The sequence below is a fragment of the Artemia sp. Qi Xiang Cuo genome, chromosome 12 (genome assembly GCF_049724085.1).
Source record: "Artemia sp. Qi Xiang Cuo chromosome 12, ASM4972408v1, whole genome shotgun sequence".
Taxonomy (NCBI): domain Eukaryota; kingdom Metazoa; phylum Arthropoda; class Branchiopoda; order Anostraca; family Artemiidae; genus Artemia; species Artemia sp. Qi Xiang Cuo.
In genome coordinates, this window is record NC_142805.1 from 51,699,709 (window position 1) to 51,721,159 (window position 21,451).

The 21,451-nt window shown below is 35.4% G+C and overlaps 1 protein-coding gene across 1 annotated transcript in view; it reads left to right on the plus strand.

Moving 5' to 3' along the window:
* The window catches only part of SPoCk (secretory pathway calcium atpase), an 80,665-nt gene that overhangs the window by 2,465 nt on the left and 56,749 nt on the right, over window positions 1-21,451 (plus strand). The window contains exon 2 of the mRNA XM_089098331.1: window positions 9,222-9,407. Coding sequence (XP_088954457.1) covers window positions 9,252-9,407 — 156 coding nt within the window. The 5' untranslated portion in view covers window positions 9,222-9,251. The remainder of the gene's footprint in view (window positions 1-9,221; window positions 9,408-21,451) is intronic.

Consider the following 21,451-nt stretch of genomic DNA (forward strand, 5'->3'; position numbering starts at 1 on the left):
AGATAGGTATAGTATTGAAAGTGACCAAAATCTCAATCGTTATTGATGAATTTACAGACAGAACAACAGTGAAATTTCTTGTAATAATTGTTTGCTATTATTCTCTTGAAGGGAAGAAACTAGTCAAGCAGTATTTTTTTTTAATATAAGTTGTTTCTGATGCAACAACTAAAGGGTTGGAAAACTTAATTGCAGATGAATTCAGTAAAAAAGAAAAAAAATACAACTGATGAACATTGTTGCCTTTTCTTCTTGGGAAATGCAAGCATTATGTTAGGATCCAAAAATGGCTTGGCAAAGTCTTTGACGAATAACCTTCCATAGCTTGCAACTGTTGGATGTATCTGCCATTCATTTACAATTTGCTCAGCTGCTGTGTGTGATATGTTAGACCTGTGTGTTTTGCAGTTCAGTGATGACATTTTTTAGTTTTATTGCATTTAGCAAAAAGTGGCAAATGGAATTTAGACAGTACCAATCATTTCTTGATACATCTGAGCACTGTCTGATTTACCCCAGCAAAACGAGGGGACTGGCAATGGAGAGTGTGGCCTAACGTCTTCTAGAGAAATATGGGACAGTTAACCTTTATTTTCAGTCTTATCTTGCAGATAATATACCATCTGCTAATGTCCTTTACAATGCACTTACATGCAATGACTTTAAATTATATTGTGTGTTCCTTGTTTACATTCTAACTGTAGCGAACTGACCTAATGTAGAGTTCCAGAGTGAAAAGGTACAAGTTCATTTACTTCTTAATAAGGTGAAAAGCTGCTTGAAGGAAATAATGTCAAATTTCATCAAAGCAGATGTTTTGGCTTGCACTAGCCCATTTGCTGTAGACATTAAAAAGCCTGATAATCTGCAAAAGTTCAAAGACAGTTATTTTGGAACAAACTTTGCAGCACATATCAGAAAGATGGGAGAAAATCTTGAACCCTAAATATTGGACAATTTGCTGTTCAAATTGGTCACTTTCTATTAAAGCTATGTTTGAAAATTAAATCACAAATCAATGCCTGTGATCCTCTTATGAATCAGCTCAAATGTTTTAATCCAACAATTGCCATTTCTGGTTCAATTCTCTCTATTGCTTTTGATGTACAGTAATTTTTCTGCAACTCTAAATTTTGAACAAGATTTGTGCAACACCAAGTGTAAAACTCTTCTGCATGTTGACAATGAAATCAGAAAAAAACACCAAGCTAAAACTTATGTGGTTTCAGTTCTTTTTAGGGGTTTGTAAGGATGGCAGTTTAAATTCTTTGTTCTTGACCCTCCTCAGGTTCATGAAAGTATTCATGTCCCTGCCTCTCTCCAGTGCCTCAGTGGGGTCCAGTGGATGAACCCCAGTGCCATTTTGTCTCTCATGCATGTGCATAGGTTTGTTCCAGATACATTCTGGGACATACCTAATGCATCTGTGTCAAAGGCAAACAAATGGAAGTTCAAGAAGATTAATAATCAAACTCATTGAACCCATGCATTTGTTTTTATAATTAAGCAAATTCATTATGTTTTGTTGTCAGTTGAAAAATCTTATTATGCTATTTTTCCTTTAAGTTCAAAAATTAGTACAAGTTTTTTTCTTTCAATTCAAGAAGAAGCTGAAAAATCTTTATTTTACTTTCAAGTTGTTAAATTCATGAAGAAGTAGGAAAGATATAAACACCAGTCACACCCTATTTTGGATCCACATTGAATCTTCTATGTGTTCTTCTGTGAAAAGAAAATACATCTGGTTTATGACCAATGAATTTTTCCTTTAGTTCCTGACTCATTAATTTTGTTTGTCGTTTTTTTTTTTAAATACAAAAGACAAGAAAGATTTAAAGAGATTTTGTGTAGAAAGTCATAATTGTTTAATATCTTGTTATTTTGATATCACTCTGTTTTAAAACCAAAACAGGTTTTCTTGCCAAAAAGAAGTGATTAAATATAGTAATGATAACTCTCCAAAGGTTTCACCTGAATAATTACAAAATCGTTTTTATTTGGGATTTTTGTTCCATTAATACAGCTAGTTATTGGTAAGAAAACAAAGAAACCTTACACTTGTCACCTAATACTCTGTAGTAAGTGGAAATACATGCTAAAAATTTGGACTGTAATTGATGCCAAAGGCAAAAATTTTGTGAACTCCATCTGGTAATTTTGAAAAAAATAGTCTTAAATCCACTGTAGGCAAGTACATCTTTGAAAAACTAATTTCTTGTTTCTTTTTAAAGTCCAAGAATCTGCAATATATTGTACTGAACATATGAAATGGAAACTGTAATTAGTTATGTGAACAAAATCTGTATGAATGTGGCATTTTAAAATCTTTTGGTATGAAAAATGTTTCTCTTTGTTCTGAAGACTAGTAGATACTAGTAGCACATATAAATTCACCTACATGTATAAATACCAGTGGCAAGCATAAATTCGCCTTAAAATAGGTATAAATATGCATTGGTATAATACAAAAATGCATAGGTATGAAAATTACTTAATAGATATGAGCCTATTTGGCACAATAAAATGTTCCACAGCCAATTTGCCTTTTAGTGATTTATTCTAAGAGAAAAGAGTGATTTTTATTGCATTCAGTGGCAGCCCTGGTTATCAGCCTGCCCTTAGTGAAAGAACAGTGACCTCTACCAGTGTAGATGTGTTCAAGCCTTCAGTGGGTAAGGTGTGGCTGAACAAACTGTATAATATCTTTATAAATTATTTCAATCTAGTCATATGTTATGGTTCTTGTATAAAACCAGTTATCTTCTCAGCTGGGAATATATTTATCTGTGTGATTCAGTATACCCTTTACAAAAATATTATTTTAAATGATTTCAAAGTAATGGAAGGGAAAATGATAATCTGATTAGTAGAACCATCCTGTATATTATAAAGAAGGATATTATTGTTTTAGTGATTTTTTCTCAGTTTTATACTTTGCTTGGGCTATATATAAGACCATCAAGGGTAATATATATGAAAATGTGTTGGTAACTATGTTTGGAAAGAACATAAATAGAGGAGTCAAGTAATGTATTCAACTTGTCTCTATGTCATTTGTGGAATCTTTGCAAATTTACTAAATATTTTATTGATAAGCACTACTGAATATTTTAAAGGCACTGATATGTCATATTGAAGCCAAATCTTGAACACACATTGAAAGCTTGAGCCCGGTCTTGGAAAATGCCATCAAATCCTCAACATAGGGTCCTAAAGTTAGAACAAAGTATCTAAATCACAGAGAGGCTCAAGCTTAGACAGAATTAATCAGGCAACCTACATTTGACAATATAAAATTGTTTTTTTTTATATCAATCAATCAATCAATTTATTAAAAAAAAAACACAGAAAACATTACAGATCTTTAGACCCCCACAAAGGGTTTTTGGCCTGTGAGAGTGTTAGACTAAACATAACATTAAATAATAGCACTAAAATCAAACAAGGAGAAGAAGAAGAAAAACTAAACAACACCAAAAACTACCATGCCAATCAAAATGAATGGATTAAACAAATTGAAAAGGAAAGATGGGGAGGAAAAATGAAGGGAGAAGAGAACCAACTGTCTAGGCATAAGAGGTGGTTGGATAGCTGTTTTTTAAATTGTCCATAAGAATGACATAGGCTAGCCGAATTTTAAGTGGTAGTGAATTTCATATGGAAGAACAACATAAAACTGGGTTGAAATCTGATCTCATGGTTTTGGTTTTATGAATGAAAATATCCATGTCACTTTTGAGAGAAAAAGAAACACAAGAATCATTTCGTAATTCAGAATTTAAAAGATATAATTGTTTGAAGAAATTAGGGAGGAGTCCATGAAAATACTTGAAAATGAAACAAGAGGAAAGAAAGATGTATGGGGATTGACCATCCAATAAATTCATGGTGAGCTGGTCTGTAACCTCAGACACTATTTTAATTGCTTTGTTGTATATTTTGAAAACAGAAAAGGCAAAAGAAGAGAATGTTGATAGCTATACTGTTGGACAATAGTACATATAAGGTTGAATGAGAGAGTGCTACCCTGGTTCTATCCTAACACCAAATGGAGGTGCAGAAGCTGACGTTAGAGCTCGAATAGAAAAGGCATGGGGTGTCTTCACAAGCATGAAGAAGTCACTTTGGAATAGACATGAAATTAGCATCAAAACAAAGATGAACTTCTACAAGGCAACTGTTCAATCCTGCTGTACTCCTGTGAAATCTGGCTTTTAAAGACCGAAGAAATAAGTTCACTAGAAGTATTCAACCATTGCTGCATGAAACACATACTACAGGTCAGCCGATGGTTTCATATCTCAAACGTTCAGGTTCAAAGGCGTTGTGCCAAGAAGGCCCCCCTCTCGGTAATCATAAACCCCCTTTCAACTTGGAAACAGAGACCAGGCGGTCAAAGGAAGAGTCTTTGGCAGACATTCAAGAATGACCTGGATCCTTGGGGGGGCTTCCGATGACACGTTGGGATAAAAATTGGCTGAAGATTGCACAAGAGGCTGCTGCTGACAGATCGTGTTGGACTTCGTCAGTCATCCCATCGTCCATTGCTGCAGGGCGGGATGGATCATCGTCTGGTTCCCGTCGAAAGTAAAGTAAGTAAGAATGAGAAAGTGTAAGAGGATTTTTATTATTGAACCAGCAAAGCAATGACGAAGCTCTTGAAGAACTCCTAGGTTTCTGCAGAGCTTAAGTTTCATGAGAACACAATGATGTTTGAAAGAAAGATTTCTTTCCAATAAATACCCAGGAATCGAACATGTTTATCAGGGGGACGAGTTATATCACCATGAGTGATAGAAATAGTTTGAACCAAAGGACAAGAAGTACCTAATAAGGAAAAATAAGTAGACTAGATTTAGCTAGATATAGGGCAAGGCGATTTACATCAAACCAAGCAAAGGTTCTTTCTAGAACAGAATACACTTTCTTAATAATGGAAGAATCTTTAATTTCTGAACACCCAAGAGAACTGTCATCTGTAAAGGCGAATAGCGCTGGATCTAGAGCTGCATCACTAGGTGGAACATAATTGTGATCACAAATACAACAGCAACTTCGTTTAGTTTGTTAAAACACAGCAATAAAAAGATCATTGGTGAATATAAGGAATAAAACAGGTCCTAGGATAGACCCTTGAGGGACACCAAAATCAACACGGAACTGATCGTGAAGCTTAGGGTCAATACTGATAGACCTTTCAGATAAATAAGTTTCAAACCAATGATAACTGACCCCCCATGTCCCTATGTGTTCCAATTTGGAGAGTAGGATAGTATATCATATGCTGTCAAATGCTTTTCTGACATCAAGGAAAATTGCAGCTGGAATTCTACCCTCATCAAGTGCCTTGTGAATTGTGAATGAACTTCAGTAAGGCCGTGCAAGCATGTTCTGTTGAGTGTTTAGGGCAAAAACCAAACTGATGGTAATGGAAAAATGTTTTTTTTTATCAAGAAACGACAAAAGTCTAGAGTACATACATTTAAAAAAAATTATTAAAGGCTGATAAAAGAGAAATTGGTCGATAATTAGAAGGATCATCTCTAGAACCACCCTTATGGAGAACAACTAATCTGGCAGATTTTAGGGTGCTAAGAAAAGTTCCATTCACAAATGACAAGTTAACAAGAATGGTGAGATGAGATAGAATAGAGGGTAAAATAAACTTTAAAGCCTTGGCAAGAATTTGGTCAGGTCCACAAGAGGAAGATCCTATTAGCTCAGAGTCAATACTCTGGACTTCAAGCTCGGAAACCGGATCCAAAGCCATCGATTTTTGACAAGAAGGACTGAGGTGCTTTCTAGAGTCACTGGTAGAAGAAGCACTGACCAAAATGTCTTCAGAAATTGATTTTCCTATGGATGCAAAGTAAGAGCAAAATTCATCCATTATGACCTAACTATTAGTTATCGCTACCCCCTTAGAAATTAATTTGTTGGAATTGTGATGAAGAACTGTGTTTATTAGTTGCCAGGTGTTTCTCAAATTCTTGCCGAATTTAGAGAACATCTGGGATTAAATAAATATACTTGGCTTTACGAATTAAGGAATTCAATAAATTTTTATCTTTTTTATACCTTTCAAGATGGTGATGAGAGCTAGAGGACTTGAATGGCTTCCAAAGGAAAGTCTGTCTTTTTTTAATCTTAAGAAGAGGTGTAGTCATCCAAGGTGCACGATGAACTGAACGCTTGGAGCTTTTAGCAGTTGAGGTTACACAGCAACTATCAACAAAGCCCTCTTTGAAAAGATCATAGAATTGATTGAAAAGACTATTGACTATAAGACTATATTTGAAAAGAGTATAATTGATAAAAATAGAATATTGTCATTTACCCTCATAAAGAATGTATCAATTAAGTCATGCAGATGACTTTACACTTCATTCTGCTTAGAAGCATTATCAATAAAGTCATAGGAAATTTTTTTATACCAAATTCTGTTGTATAAAGAAAGTATCAATAAAGTCATACATTTTTTTTACCTTGTTCTATTATATAAAGAAAGCATGAACTTTAGTAGCACTGCTCATTAATAGAATGAAGTGTCAAACACATCTATATGACTTTATCGACACTGCTCCTTCACCAAATAAAGTATAAAAAGTCATCTATAGGACTTTATTCATGTTGCTCTATAATACAACGAGGTATAAAAATTCCTCTGTATGACTTTATTAATACTGCTCCTTAATAGAATAAAGTATAAAAAGTTGTCTATATGACTTTATTCATGTTGCTCTATAATAGAACAAGGTATAAAAATTCCTCTGTATGACTTTATTAATACTGCTCCTTAATAAAATAAAGTAAATAAAGTGTAAAATTCAGTAAGCCCAATTTTACCTAGTAAAAGCTATAGGCAGAGAAAATTTGCCTAACTTTCATAAAAGGGGAGAACACTCCCAAAAATTCAAGGGATCTTGATGAAAATCACACAATCAGATTCAGTATATCAGAAAACCTTACTGTAGAGGTTTCAGGCCCCTATCTGCAAAAATGTAGAATTCTGTATATATTTTTTTCCCAGAAGATTGGAGGGCAACCTGTCTCCCTTCTCAACCCCTTTTTTCCCCAAAGACATGCAATCAAATTTTTGAGAAAGATATATTGTTCAGCATAGTTTAATAGTACAATTATTTATGCCTCAGGGAATGAAATGCCCCCCACAGCACCTGGGGAAGGATAATGAGATTGGCTGTTGTTTACATATAGTATTTGTTATTGGGAAATATGCAGATATTGTTTATTGGGGGGGGGGGGGTTCAACAGGGATTAATTTTCCATTGGAAGGGAAGCTTCCTGGAAAATTTTATAGAGGGGGGTGGGAGAACTTACCAAAAATTATATACAAAATTCATTTTAATTGTCTTACTTTCGATTTGGCATCTCAATTTTACATGTAGAGATGTTCTGGAAATTGCGGTATGCCTGTAACAAGAGGTATTCTGCCCTATTTAATGAAACTTGTATGACAAGTCAAAGAATGGGAAAAAGATTGACTTACCCTTTATTACTAAAGCCACTAAAATTCAATAAAATACAAACTTTCTATCTCTTGTCCAAGCTTCTTTATAAGAAAAGTAATTAGAAGGGCTAGTGCTTAAAGAAGGAATAGCTTTATTTCTGTCGGGAGTAAATTACTTAGTCTGCGGATACTGATTAGACTGAAATCATGTAGATAAAAGTTTACATTAAAAGGCCATGGAACCTTTGGGGGATCTCTGATTGTGTTATTGAATTTTGTTTTATAATTATATCTGTCTATCTAAATACAGTATGTTTTTACAAAAAAACAGAGGATATTTTAACAGAACTCTGATGCTCAAGGCAAAAATTGAGAAATTTGCCAGACCTCTAGTGCTGAGTTTTGAAATCAGAGGCAACACAAAAGGAGTTGCCTTGGTTATTAATAATTAATTTCTTAGACCACACTACCTTTCCCGTTCGCAGAATTTCACAAACAAAAATATAGAGAGAACAAAAACGGGTATAGTAGCCTACTTAAACAAAGCAGTGGACAGAAAAAACAACAAACTCTAAATAATTAAAATTCAATTATTGCGACTCCACTTCTTGAACTTTTTATCAACGAAATAAAATTAAGCTAAATTAAACACAACAACAAATAAATAAAACTCACATCTTAATAAGAATTGATATTGGTTTATTGATTGTGGAAGTTATTAAGATGTGAGTTTTATTTTATTTTTCTTTCTTTGTATGTTGTGTTTAATTTAGCTAAATTCATTATTTTTTTTGTCGTTGATTAAAGGCTGCTGGACGTGGTTTCGAAATATTTGGATTTAAGTTATTTGAAGTTTGTTGTTTTTTGTTAGTTTTTTTGTCCACTGCTTTGTTTAAATACTATACCCGTTTTTTGTTCTCTCTATATTTTCATTTTTTTAAATTATATCTTGGTTAGTAATAATAGGCCTAAATGATAGCAATTTTACACCCATAGAAAAAATACTCTTTTGAGTTTTTACGTTTTCTATATACTATACCATTAAAATATCTTTGGGATGGGACCTGAGGACTCTTATACGTCTTAAACACTTTTAGATCTTGGTCTAACTTTCTTTAGAAACTGGTGCATGCCTGCTTACCTGACAGACTAGAGTTATTCACCCTAAAGCAGAAATTTGGCTTTAAGCAACAAAAGCTTGATGGACCAACTTCAGGCTGTTCTCTAAAGCACCACTTCTGCTCATAAATTGTAGGCTCTAGCCAAAGGACTGGCGAAACCCTTAACTTTGACTTCAGCTACGAATCATACAGCTCTCTTTAATGTAACTTATTCAACAATCTGGCCTGATTGCCAACTTTTCAAAAAAAATGACAGAGCTTATACCTTTACTAGTCTCTTGTACTAAACTAGAAAAATAAATAAGGACATATCTAAATTGTTGTTACACCATAAAATCTTATTCACGGGCCATAAATAAAGCTGAATTAGCTTTTTGTGTCAAACAAGGTAAAAAAAAGATAACATTAGAGCTCATAAAGAGAATGTTTCCCATCATAAAGGGAATTAAACATCTTTCTTGGATCTCCAAAAGAGTACAAATCTGTGAGTAATTTGGGACAATTTTGAAGGCTAAAAGGGAAAATGGTGGGGTTGCCTAGCATGTGAATCATTCTAGGATGTAGCTTGTCATTTAAAAATCAGACGATTTAAATAAGTCTTGATAATTAAGATATATTTTAATCTTTTTTAGCTTTGAATGGCTTTTCATTTTAACTGAAATATGGCTTTTCCAAGAAGCTGGAAGACAAAGGATAGTGACGAAAACATAGCAACAGCTCCCAACCAAGCACTTATACCTCCTAGATCTAGATCAAATTCTAGAGGAAAAAAAGACGTTCCTGACTACAAAGAAACAGTTGACCTTGTTGTTCCTAAGGTATGAATAATAATATATTTCAACATTCAGAATGGATTTTTTTTAATGACCCGTCTTACCAGGCAAAGTATGGCCTAATTTTTGTTTTCATTGAGCTTAATTCTTTGTTTGCATTTATTTTTCCGGAATTTCTTATTTGATGCACTCCTATATTTATTATTATTATTTGTTTAATTCTTGGTTCTATATTTACTATTTTTTTACTTTAACACATCCTCTCAGGCTATTTTTATGGTATACCACTCATTATTAGTTTTCCTACATATTTTTGCCTTTTTATATATAATGATTAGTAGGCCTATTGTCTTATTTATGTGACTGTTGCAGTTTTTACGCTTCTCCCCTCTCCATTTTTTATTGTGTCCATTTATTTTGCCAAATATGAGGCATAAAGAAGCTAGTTTATCTTACAAAACAAAGAGGAATAATCCATTTGGAACTTTGGAGCAGGATTTAGAACCCTGAACATTAAAATAAAATGAGCAGGATGAGGATGTTGTCTGCATTCTAAACCTTAGGTTGTCTAGTATTGTAACTATAAATCTCATTCCAACAAACAAGTATATTAGGAGAAACCATTCCTACGTGAACGTAAATAAGAGTGAAATATGGAAGGAGATGAAGAAAATGAAGGGAGTATCTGCCCTAGGGATAGACTGAATTCCAATGACAGTATAGAAGCAGAGTAGGTTGTGGATTATGTTAATTATAAACTTAGTGTTTTGCATATTTTAGCCAATCCTTTTGGTCTAAAGGATTGTCAACGCCTATTTTAGTGCCTCCACATAAGAAAGAAGATAGGCTAGTACATGGTAATATGTAATAGGTTAATATAGGCTAATACATGCAGGTTTATTTGTAAGGGGAATAGTATCAGTAAGCTCTTTTGTAAGATACAAAGTTCTAAGTTGAATAGATAGTTAGAGTTGTAGGAGATGATAGATATCAAGGCAAGTTTTAGGAAAAAATATAGTGTAGTAGATCAAATGTTCATTTTAAGTTTATTGGTAAGAAAATATGGTAGAGGAAGAAAACGAAGACTGTATACAGCTTTTCTATACATCAAAGGTGCGTTTGATGAAGAAGTAAGGGAGCTACGTATTAAGAACCTACAATTGAGATTGCTTTGGAGATTTATTACAATTTTAGTAGCTATGTATTGCCTAGTTAGGACAGTAGTCTGAGTAGGAAAACAGTTTTTTTCAGTAATAAAATTTAGCAGAAGAATTCAGCTAAGATGTAGTTTGTCATTTAGGCTATTTTCTTTATTTATTATTGACACTGAGGTTTCCTTTAGGATTAGGAGGGTTAACTATTATAGAATTATTAGGTAAATCGTTGTTTGGCCTCCTTTTTGTGGATAACATTGTATTCGCAGCGAAAAGTGGTGTTGAGCTGTAAAGACTTTTATATTTGACCCATGAGTACTTATCAATAAAGAATTTGATACTAAAGGCTGATAGGGCAGCTGCTGTAGTATTTGAGGGCAAGGTGGATATTGGGAGTTTTTTTTCTATTAATATATAGTTTAAGATATTTAATTGATGAACCAATATTTAGCTGATGAAGAAGATTTTCAATAGTGAAGAAGATAGTGAGAAGAAGTTAGAGAGGTTAGAGGAATTTGAGTTAAGTCTTTTAATGATATTAGGTCTAAGCGATATTTCTCATGGGTTACTTTTAAGGGGCTATTTGGGTTGTTTAGTGTAAGAGCAAACAGGCTAGTTAGTATGGTTAGGTATTGAAAGAGACTAGTATCTCTACAAGATGAAGGCTATTAATGGCAACATACCAAGGGTGCTTGAGCAACACGAGTAAAGGTTCTTGGGATAGACAAGTGAGACATATTTTAGAAGTTTCTGGAGAAGGTAGGCTGGGGAATAACAAGAAAAGGTTGGGCTAGAGAGGGGTTGGTAGCCTAACACTTCAGGATTATTTTGGAGAACCAGGAAGTCTTGAAACGGAATTGTGAGATAACAGTGTCCCCGTCCCTCTCTGTTTGTAGGATTAAGGAAGCATGGGGGGATTTTATTTTAAGGCGAGGCTTAATAAGGTGGATAAAACTGGCAAGGGGAAATTTTATACCACTTGATGTAAGAAAAAGTATTTGGGAAGGGTTAAGTCAAAAATATTTCCTTATTTTAACTCAATGCGCAGAAATGGGGAGGATGATTTAATTCATCTTTTTGTTATTTTTAAAGGAATTAAATTGACTGAGAGAGAAAATTTTTCATGTATCAGAGGCTACGCTGTAGCGTTGCCTATAGTAAAGGCCATACGGCTCCAATGTTATATTATTTATTTATTATTATTTTTTTTCCCCCAGAGGCACTTCATATGGAAGAGGTCGTCATAGAAACTTCAAAGGGGGCTCATTCGATTGGAAATCGAGAGTTCTTGTGCCCTTTTTAATAGTCGAAAATGATTGGAGGGCAACTAGCCCCCCCCCCATGCCCATCGTTCCCCAAAACACCTGCAATCAAAATTTTTAGATAGACAGTTTGTTCAGCTTAGCTGATTTCCAGATAGAAAATATATATTTTTGAGGAGGACACTCCCCCACAACCCTCAGGGCAAAGGTTTTAAGTTATGACCTGGGGGCATATAAGGTTTTTATAGAAGGCGTTGTCATAGAAACTTCAAAAAAGGCTCATTCGATTGTAAATTAAACGGGCTTGTGCCGCTTTTAATTTTCGAAAGTGATTAGAGGGCAACTAGCCCCCCCCCCCCCCCCACACCAATCATTTCCCCAAACACATCCAATCAAAATTTTGAGATAGCCTTTTAGTTCAGCGTAGTTGATTCCAAGATAGAAAATATCTTTTTGAGGAGGACACTCCCTCGCAGCCCTCAGAGCAATGGTTTTAAGTTATGCCCTGGGGGCATATAAGGTTTTTATAGAAGGTGTTGTCGTAGAAACTTCAAAACAGGCTCATTCGATTGGAAATTCAAAGGGATAATCTCCTTTTTAATAGTCGAAAGTGATTGGAGGGCAACTAGACCCCCCCCCCACGCCCGTAATTTCCCCAAATACATCCAATCGAAATTTTGAGATAGCCATTTTGTTCAGCGTAGTTGATTTCCTGATAGAAAATATGTTTTTGAAGAGGATATTCCCCCAAAACCCTCAGGGCAAGGGTTTTAAGTTATGGCTTGGGGTTATATAAGGTTTTTAGAGAAGACGTTGTCATAGAAACTTCAAAAAAGGCTCATTCGATTGGAAATTCAAAGAGCTAGTGCCCTTTTTAATAGTCTAAAGTGATTGGAGGGCAACTAGCCCCCCCACGCCCATCTTTTCCCCAAACATATCCAATGAAAATTTTGAGATAGCCAGTTTGTTCAGCCTAGTTGATTTCCAGATAGAAAATATGTTTTAGAGGAGGAAAATCCCCCACAACCCCCAGCAAATAAGGTTTTTATATAAGGCGTTGTCGTAGAATCTTCAAAAAAGGCTCATTCGATTGGAAATTCAAAGAGCTAGTGCCCTTTTTAATAGTCAAAAGTGATTGGAGGGCAACTAGCCCCCCCCACGCCCATCATTCCCCCAAACACATCCAATCAAACGTTTATGATAGCCGGTGTGTTCAGTCTAGTTGTTTTCCAGACAAAAAATATGTCTTTGAGGAGGAAAATCACCCACAACCCTCAGAGGGCATATAAGGTTTTTTATAAATGGTTTTGTTATTGAAACTTCAAAAGGCTATTTCGATTGGACATTAAAAGCGCTAGAAACCTTTTGAATAGACAAATTTTCTTGGAGGGGAACTAGCCCCCCCCCAAGCCCCTTAGTTTCCCCCATCCATCCCAGCCAACTTTTGAAATGGCTATTTTGCTCCGCATAGTTGATTTCCACATAGAAATTGTGTTTTTCAGGAGGACACTCCCCCACAACCCTCAGAGCAAGGGTTTTACACTCCCCAAGACACTCCCCCAAAACCCTGAGGGCAAGGGTTTTAAGTTATGCCCTGGGGGCATATAAGGTTTTTATAGACGGCGTTGTCGTATAAACTTCAAAAAGGCTCATTCGATTGGAAATTCAAAGGGCTAGAGCCCTTTTTAATAGTTGAAATTTATTGGTGGGCAACTAGCCCCCCCCCCCCCCACGGCCCCCATTCCCCCCAAGACATCCAATCAAAATTTTGATATAGCCATTTTGTTCAGCGTAGTTGTCTTCCAGATAGAAAATATGTTTTTGAGGAGGACACTCCCCTACAACCCTCAAGGCAAGAGTTTTAAGTTATAGCCTGGGGGCACATAAGGTTTTTATAGAAGACGGTGTCGTAGAAACTTCAAAAAAGGCTCTTTCGATCGGAAATTCAAAGGGCTAGTGCCCTTTTTAATAGTCGAAAGTAATTGGAGGGCAACTAGCCCCCCCCCCCCCGCCCATCATTCACCCAAACACATCCAAGCAAAATTTTGAGATAGCCATTTTGTTCAGCGTAGTTGATTTCCAGATAGAAATTATGTTTTTGAGGAGGACACTCCCCCACAACCCTCAAGGCAAGGGTTTTAAGTTATACCCTGGGGGCATATAAAGTTTTTATAGAAGGCGGTGTCGTAGAAACTTCAAAAAAGGCTCATTCGATTGGAAATTCAAAGGGCTTTTTAATAGTCGAAAGTGATTTGAGGGCAATTAACCCCCCTCTCTCGCCCACCTTTTCCTCAAACGCATCCAATCAAAATTTTTGAGACAGCCATTTTATTAAACGTAGTTTTAAGTTCTGGAAATTAGGTGTTTGAGGATTACAACTCCCCCACAGCCCTCAGGACAAGGGTTTTAAGCTTTTCCCTGCGGGGCATATAAGGTTTTGTATTGACAACGTTGTCGTAGAAACATCAGAAAGGGCTCATTCGATTGGAAATTTAAGTGGCTAGTTCACTTTTTGATAGTCAAAAGTGATTCTAAGGTAACTGACACCCCTTCCACTCCCACCGTTTCCCCAAACACATCCAATCAAAATTTTGGTATAGCCATTTTGTTCAACGTAGTTGAAAGTTCTGGAAATTATATGTTTGAGAAGGACACTCCCCCTTCCCCACAGTCTTCATGGGCAAGGGTTATTAATTGTGCCCTGAGGACATGTATGGTTCTAATGGAAGGACTGCTCGTATAAACTTCCGAGAGGGCTAATTTAGTTGGAAATCGAAAATTATGGTTAACTTTTAAAGCGTCAAAAGATATTGGAGGGTAACCAGCTCTCCCCCCCCCCCTAACCCTTTTTTCCCCAAATGTAACCAATAAAAATTTTAAGATAGCAATATTGTTAAAAATAGTTCAAAGATCATATAACAAATATTCCGGTGTTGACACTACCCACCAGGGCCCGGGGGCAGGGGTTGTAATTTATGCCGGGGCATATATTGGTCTTATGGAAGGGATGCTCGTATTAACTTCAAAGAGGGGTCATTTGATTGGAAATTGAAAGTTATATTTCAGTTTTTAAGAGTCAAAAGAGATCGGAGGGCACCTAGCCCCCCCCTCCAAGCCATTTTTTCTCAAACCCATCCGATAAGAACTTTGAGATAACTTTTTTTTAAATAGTTCAAAGTCCGTATAACGAAAGCTCCGGGGTCTACACAGCCCCCCAAGGCCCGAGGGCAGGGGTCGTAAATTATGCCCTTGGGGGCTATATGGTTCTTATTAAATGGATGCTCGTAAAAAATTCAGAGATTGCTCAATTGTTTGGAAATTGAAAGTTCTAGTTCAGTTTTTTTGAGTAAAAAGATATTGGAGGGCAACTAGCCCCCCCCCCACGCCCCGTTTTCCCCAAAAGCATCCAATAAAAATTTTTAGATACGCATTAAGTTAAAAATTGCTCAAAAGTCAGATAACGAAAACTCACAATCGGTGTCAATAGGTGTCGTCACAACCACCCAGGGCCCGGGGGCCGGCGTTGTAAGTTATGCCCTGGGGCATATATTATTCGAATGAAAGGGATGCTCGCATAAACTTCAGAGAGGGCTCATTTGATTGGATATTGAAAGTTCGAGCTCACTTTTTAATAGTCAAAAGAGATCCGAGGGCAGTTATATCCCCCAACCCATCTGATGCAAATTTTGAGATAGACATCTTGTTAAAAATAGTTCAAAGGTCGGATCAGAAAAAATCCGGTGTCAATAGAACCCCCCAGGGCACAGGTGAAGGCGTTTAAGTTAGGCCCTAAGGGCATTTAATTTTTGTATGAAAAGGATGCTCTCACAAACTTCAGACAGGGTTCAGATGATTTTAAATTGAATGTCACAGTTAGATGATTCATAGCCAAGATGGTTAAACTAGACCCCCCGCCACGCTCTTTTCCCCCCAAACCCGTCCGCTACAAAGTTTGAGACAGCCAGTGTTTTGGAAATTGTTCAAAAAATAGATCACAAAGACACCCCCCAGAGCCCGGGGGATAGGCGTTGTAAGTGTTGTCCTGGGGGCGTATACGGTTCTTATGAAAGGGATGTTCGTATAAACCTCAAAGGGGGCTCATTTGATTGGAAATTGAAAGTTCTAGTTCAATTTTTAAGAGTCAAAAGATATCCAAGGGCAACTACCCCCACCCCACACACACCCTTTTTTCCCCAAGCCCATCTGATAAAGTTTTTATTATAGCCATATCATTAAAAATAGTTCAAAAAGGGATGCTCGTATAAACTTCGGAGAGGGCTCATTTGATTTGAAATTGAAACTTCTTGTTCACTTTGTAAGAGTCAAAAGAGATCAGAGGGCAACTAGTCCCCCCCCTACTCCACGCCCTAAATGCATCCGCTAAAAATTTTGCGAAATACAGTTTGTTAAAAATAGTTCAAAGTTCTGATAACAAAAAACTCCGTTGTCGACACAGCCCCTCAGGGTCCGGGGGTAGGCGTTCTAAGTTATGCCCTGGGGGCATATATGGTTTTTTATGGAAGGGATGCTCGTATAAAATTCCTAGAGGGTTCATTTGATTGGAAATTGAAAGTTGTAATTCACTTTTTAAGAGTCAAAAGTGATTAAAGGGTAGCTAGCCTCCCCCCACACTCCATTTATTTTTTTCCCAGAGGCACTTCATATGGAAGAATCGTTGTATAAACTTCGAAGGGGGCTCATTCCATTGTAAATTAACAGTACTAGTGTCCTTTTTAAGAGTCAAAAGTGATTGGAGGTGAGCTGCCCCCCCATGCCCTTTTCCCCCAAACAAATTTAATAAAAAATTTAGGCAGCAATATTGTTAAAAATAGTTCAAAGATCTTGTAAGAAACACTCTTTTACTTGTGGTCATTTCGTAATAAATAGTTCAAAGGTCGTATAAGAAAAACTTCTGTGTCACCCCCCCCCGGGCCGGGGAAGGCGTTTTCAGTATTTTTCTGGGGGCATATATAGTTCTTATGGAAGGCATGCTCGTATAAACTTCAGAGAGGGTTCATTTGAATGGAAATTAAAAGTTGTCGTTCATTTTCTCAGAGCAAAAAAAGATCAGAGGGCATATAGCCCCTCCCACCCTCCAAGCCTTTGGGTGTTTCATATTAGTAAACCCATCCAATAAAAATTTCAGGTGACTGGTTGAAAGTATGTAAGCCCTCATGTATTAACACTTCGAGATTGACATAACCACCATAGACCTAGAGACAGGTTCCGTAACTTATACTTCGGGGTCTTTTACGGTTATTATAGAAGGGATGCTCGAATAAATTTCAGAGAGGGCTCATTTGTTTGAAAATAGAAAGTTCTAGTTCACTTTTAAAGAGTCAAAAGAGACCGAAGCTTAATCTAATCCTCCCACGCCCTTTTTCCCCAAACCCATCTGATAAAAATTTTGAGATAGCTATTTTGTTAAAAATAGTTCAAACATCAGATAATAAAAACTCCGAGGTTGACACAAACCCATTTTTTCACTCTGATATTGTTACTTTGATATCAGTTTTGATGCTTTGATGAATATTTGATTATTTTTTTTTTAAGTTTGATTTTGAAATAAGAAATTTTTAAAAACTTGAAGATTTTTTGCAATCAAAAACGAACAAAAATTAATAAAAAAAAACTTCGAAATATAAGTTTTTCAAAGAAAAGTAAAGGCCATTTTAAACTTAAGCTCAGCAGATACAAATACCTTTTAAAATTCAAGCTCAAAATGAGCAGAAATTACTATTAAAGAATAAATGAAACCCAAAACGAACAGAAAAATAAATAAGGAATCATAGCAAAAACATACAAAAAGTAATAATATAAATGAATAAATAGATCTTAAAGCGAGTAATGCTTATATTAAATATGAGTATCAAGCTTAAAATGAAAAAAAAAATATCTTCCTATTTAAGTATAAATGAAACTTAAAACGAACAGAAATTAAATAAACAATCAATGCTAACAAACATGCAATAGATATTAATGTAAATTAATGAATAAATCTTAAAACAAGTGAAACTTAAATTGAATATGCAAATCAAGATTGAAACGAATAAAAATCACCACAAACAAGAGTTTGGGTATGACCTCCTTCACTCACTGTAAAAGTCTAAAACCTACTGCGTCATTCGCGCTTTACTGAAACTATATGCGCCTTGAACAGTCTTGGAAAGTATAAACAACATTAAATTGAAAATTTATGTATAATGATATTAATTGTTGAAAGATCCATCAGTTCACGAATTTTTTTCACAGTAATTGTATTTTTTTTTTCAGTGCTGTAAGAGCTGGAAAAGAAAATATTTGTTATATAATCTGTTTTCAGTTAAGCGCCAATGACGCAGTAGGATTTTGGTTTTTATTTACAGTTAGGAAAGGAGGCAGTATCCAAACACTTGTCCGTAGGGAGAATTTTTTCGTTTTGAGAAACTTTAGAAAGAACTAATAAATTAAACTGAAAATTTTACGTATAATGGTATTAATTGCAGAAAGATCTTCAGTTCAAAATTTTACTATAATTTTAATGTTTATTTTCAATATTATGTATAAAAGAAAATATCTGTAATAAAATTGGTTTTCGTTAAAGCGCCAATGACGCAGTAGGTTTTAGACTTTTACAGTGAGAGAAGGAGGTCATACCCAAACTCTTGTTTGTGGTGATTTTTATTCGTGTTCATTTTTATGTTGTGTTTCGTATAGGCCAATTTGTGAATCGGTTTTATTTTTGTTTGTCTTGGTTGAAAACTTTTGCATATCACCTTATTCATCTTTGGGTTTTTGACTATACAACTATTTTTATAATATGACTATGAGTATTTACTGGTGATAGCTGGAATATATCAGCAAGGCATTGTTAAAAATAATTTCGTAGATTTCCCGGGGATTTTCCAAAAGAGGATGCCGTCCTCAACTTTCGACCTCTGTGTTGGTAGGCACGTGAATATAATTTTTTATTCTACACAGGAAAAGATTGCTGCAATGGGAGGGGTGCTTGCACTTTGCAGCACTAATAGTAAAGGCGCAGACCAAAGGTTTTCCCAGGAATCATATCAGCAAGGCATTGTTAAAGATAAATTTGTGTATTTCTTTTGCAGGAATTTGTGAATTTTACATTGGTTTTTGTACATATAATAAACCAACACAAATTATTGTCTCTTTTTTATCTTTGCTTTCCCCATGAGCATCATATATTTATAATTATGGAAGTTGAAGGCGTCATTTGATACATATGCTGTTGGTCATAACTATTAGACCATGATTTAGCATTAGACATATTTGGCCTCGAATTTAGAAGTTTTGCTGAAGGAATTGAACTCACGGAATGTTCTAGAGGAATGACGTAAATCATTAAAATTGTACTATTTGTAGTTTATGAATTTGGTGCAGACTGCTTAGCCATATAAAGTCATTAATTTTTGTTGTTTTTTGGAATGGCTAGCAGCGCATTTAATTGTCTGAGGCTGGTTAAATCAGGACCCTGTCATCTTGTTTTCTTATTATCTTCTTTTTGCCTTTATTCCAATTAAATTGTTTTTATTGAGGTTATTTGATGTTTAGTCCCTTACAGGCCATAGCCTCTGGGGATTTCCATTGATGCATGATTTTCTTTCTCTTTCTTAACAAAAAACTCCAATGTTATATAGTTATTAAAACTCAAACGTAAATATATGCCAGCTTAGGTTAGTCTTACCTCATAATACTATTGTGATAAGATGAACAGTTTAGTAATGCATAAACGACAGACATACATACATACCCACATACATTCGATTGTATATATAGATATATACATTCGATTGTATGTATGTGTAGATAACTGTAAATAACTAGGGATAACTTTAAAAAGTTAACTATAAGTTGATTTACAGTAAATCACTGCAAAATTTTCTTTAATTCTTTCTCAAGCGCTTCTATCAGAGGGTTTCCTGTTTTTTGTATTTCTGGGATTGTGAACTCCGTGCCATTTGCAAAGTTAGTCTTTTTTCAAAAGTCTTTTTTCAACCTTACACACTGTTGGTTAGAATAAAATGAAAACCAAGTGTTGCATTATTCAAATCATTAATTTAAACCAAGGACAACAGCAGATCAAGGGTTGAACACTTTGGCACTATATGTGAAATGTCCCAAAACTGTAATACCTTTCCATTCTGGGAGGCACATTGTGTTCTCCTATTAGCATTGGTAACACCGGCATTGGTAAGCTTAATTAGTGGAACATCTTACTTAACGCAATCGAGCACCCGAGAAATATCCAGAATAACTGAGACAACTGTAAAGCTACCATCCTGAACATCATTTTGAGCAGGGGTAAGGAAGAGAAGTGCTTGTTCAGTCGACCTATCTTCACGAAATCTATAGTGATTGTTACGAAAAAAAGTGTACTTTCCAAAATACAATTAAGTTGAGAACATAACAAATTTTCGATATCCTGCAAAAAAAAAAATGGCAATAAAAAACTAGATCTATAGTCGTCTGGTTGAGACAATCGCCAAAAAAATTAGAACAACTTACGCTGTTTTTGAACAATTAAATAAGACACCATCTATCTTGGGTCGATATACTTTTTTAATCATCTTCGTCCGTCGTCTACACCTGAGAAATAATCACCCCTCTGCCATCTGCATTAACTATCAACTATTAAACTTTTCTTCTCACTTCTTATTTTTCAGTGGATTTTCCGCCTTGTTTTGGATGGGCTACCTTGCCATATTTCAAAGTTTGTTTAATGGTAATCCTTCTTTACATTCAGAAGGATTAGTTTAAAATTCCGATATGTATTCTAGACCTAAATTCATGGATTTCTGATCCTTTCACTGTTTGATTGTGAAAAATTTGCTCTTTTTCAGTACATTTAAACGTTCAGTTATTTTCCCAAGGTTTAATTGACTACCCACCTTTTTTTTAAAAATCTGATGTCAGACATCGAGTTGAAATGCTGAACAACATTATTATACCAGTATTTAAACATTTTTTTTTCTAGACTTTTGATTATCCTGTTCAGTGGTGGATCCTGGTGGGGGAAACCTCCCCCCCCATCGTAGTGGTGGGTTTGGGGATAATATCATATTGTCATATTAAATATCATATTTTTCGTAAAGAATTAACAGATTTTTATTTGTTTATGGCGGAGTGGTTTTTATAAATTGCTATTTTTTGTATCAATATTTTTACATCATTATAATTCCAACAGATTTATTAGAACTTTAACAGAAGATTTTAAATTAAATTTACGACCGCTTCCACAACCTACCCGCGACGTATAATCGTTGAGGTTCCCTTTAAATTGCTGGTATTTCTTTGTTCGCAAGTTTATCGGAGTAAAATATTTTGCGCCCCCTTCTAATAAAATCCTGGATCGGCCCCTGATCCTGTTATTGCCTTTCTCGTCTGTAGCTGATTCAACTTTTTTGTGAGAGACGAGGGCTCCTCCATTTTTTGCAACATGAAATCGCCAGATAAAAATTAAATTTGATGGGATGGAATACCTAGTAACTTACCTGTGCTTTTTTGGGCTCCAGAATTGAACCTACCTCTTTGAGTAATAGCTTGGGGATAAATACTTGTGCTTTTTAGTGTTAAAGAGTTTATTCTACTCCTTATTAATAGGCCAAGAGGAAAAATTCTTTGAACCAGGACGTTTATCAGAACGGGCTATCGAATTGCCCAAAGTTTTGGG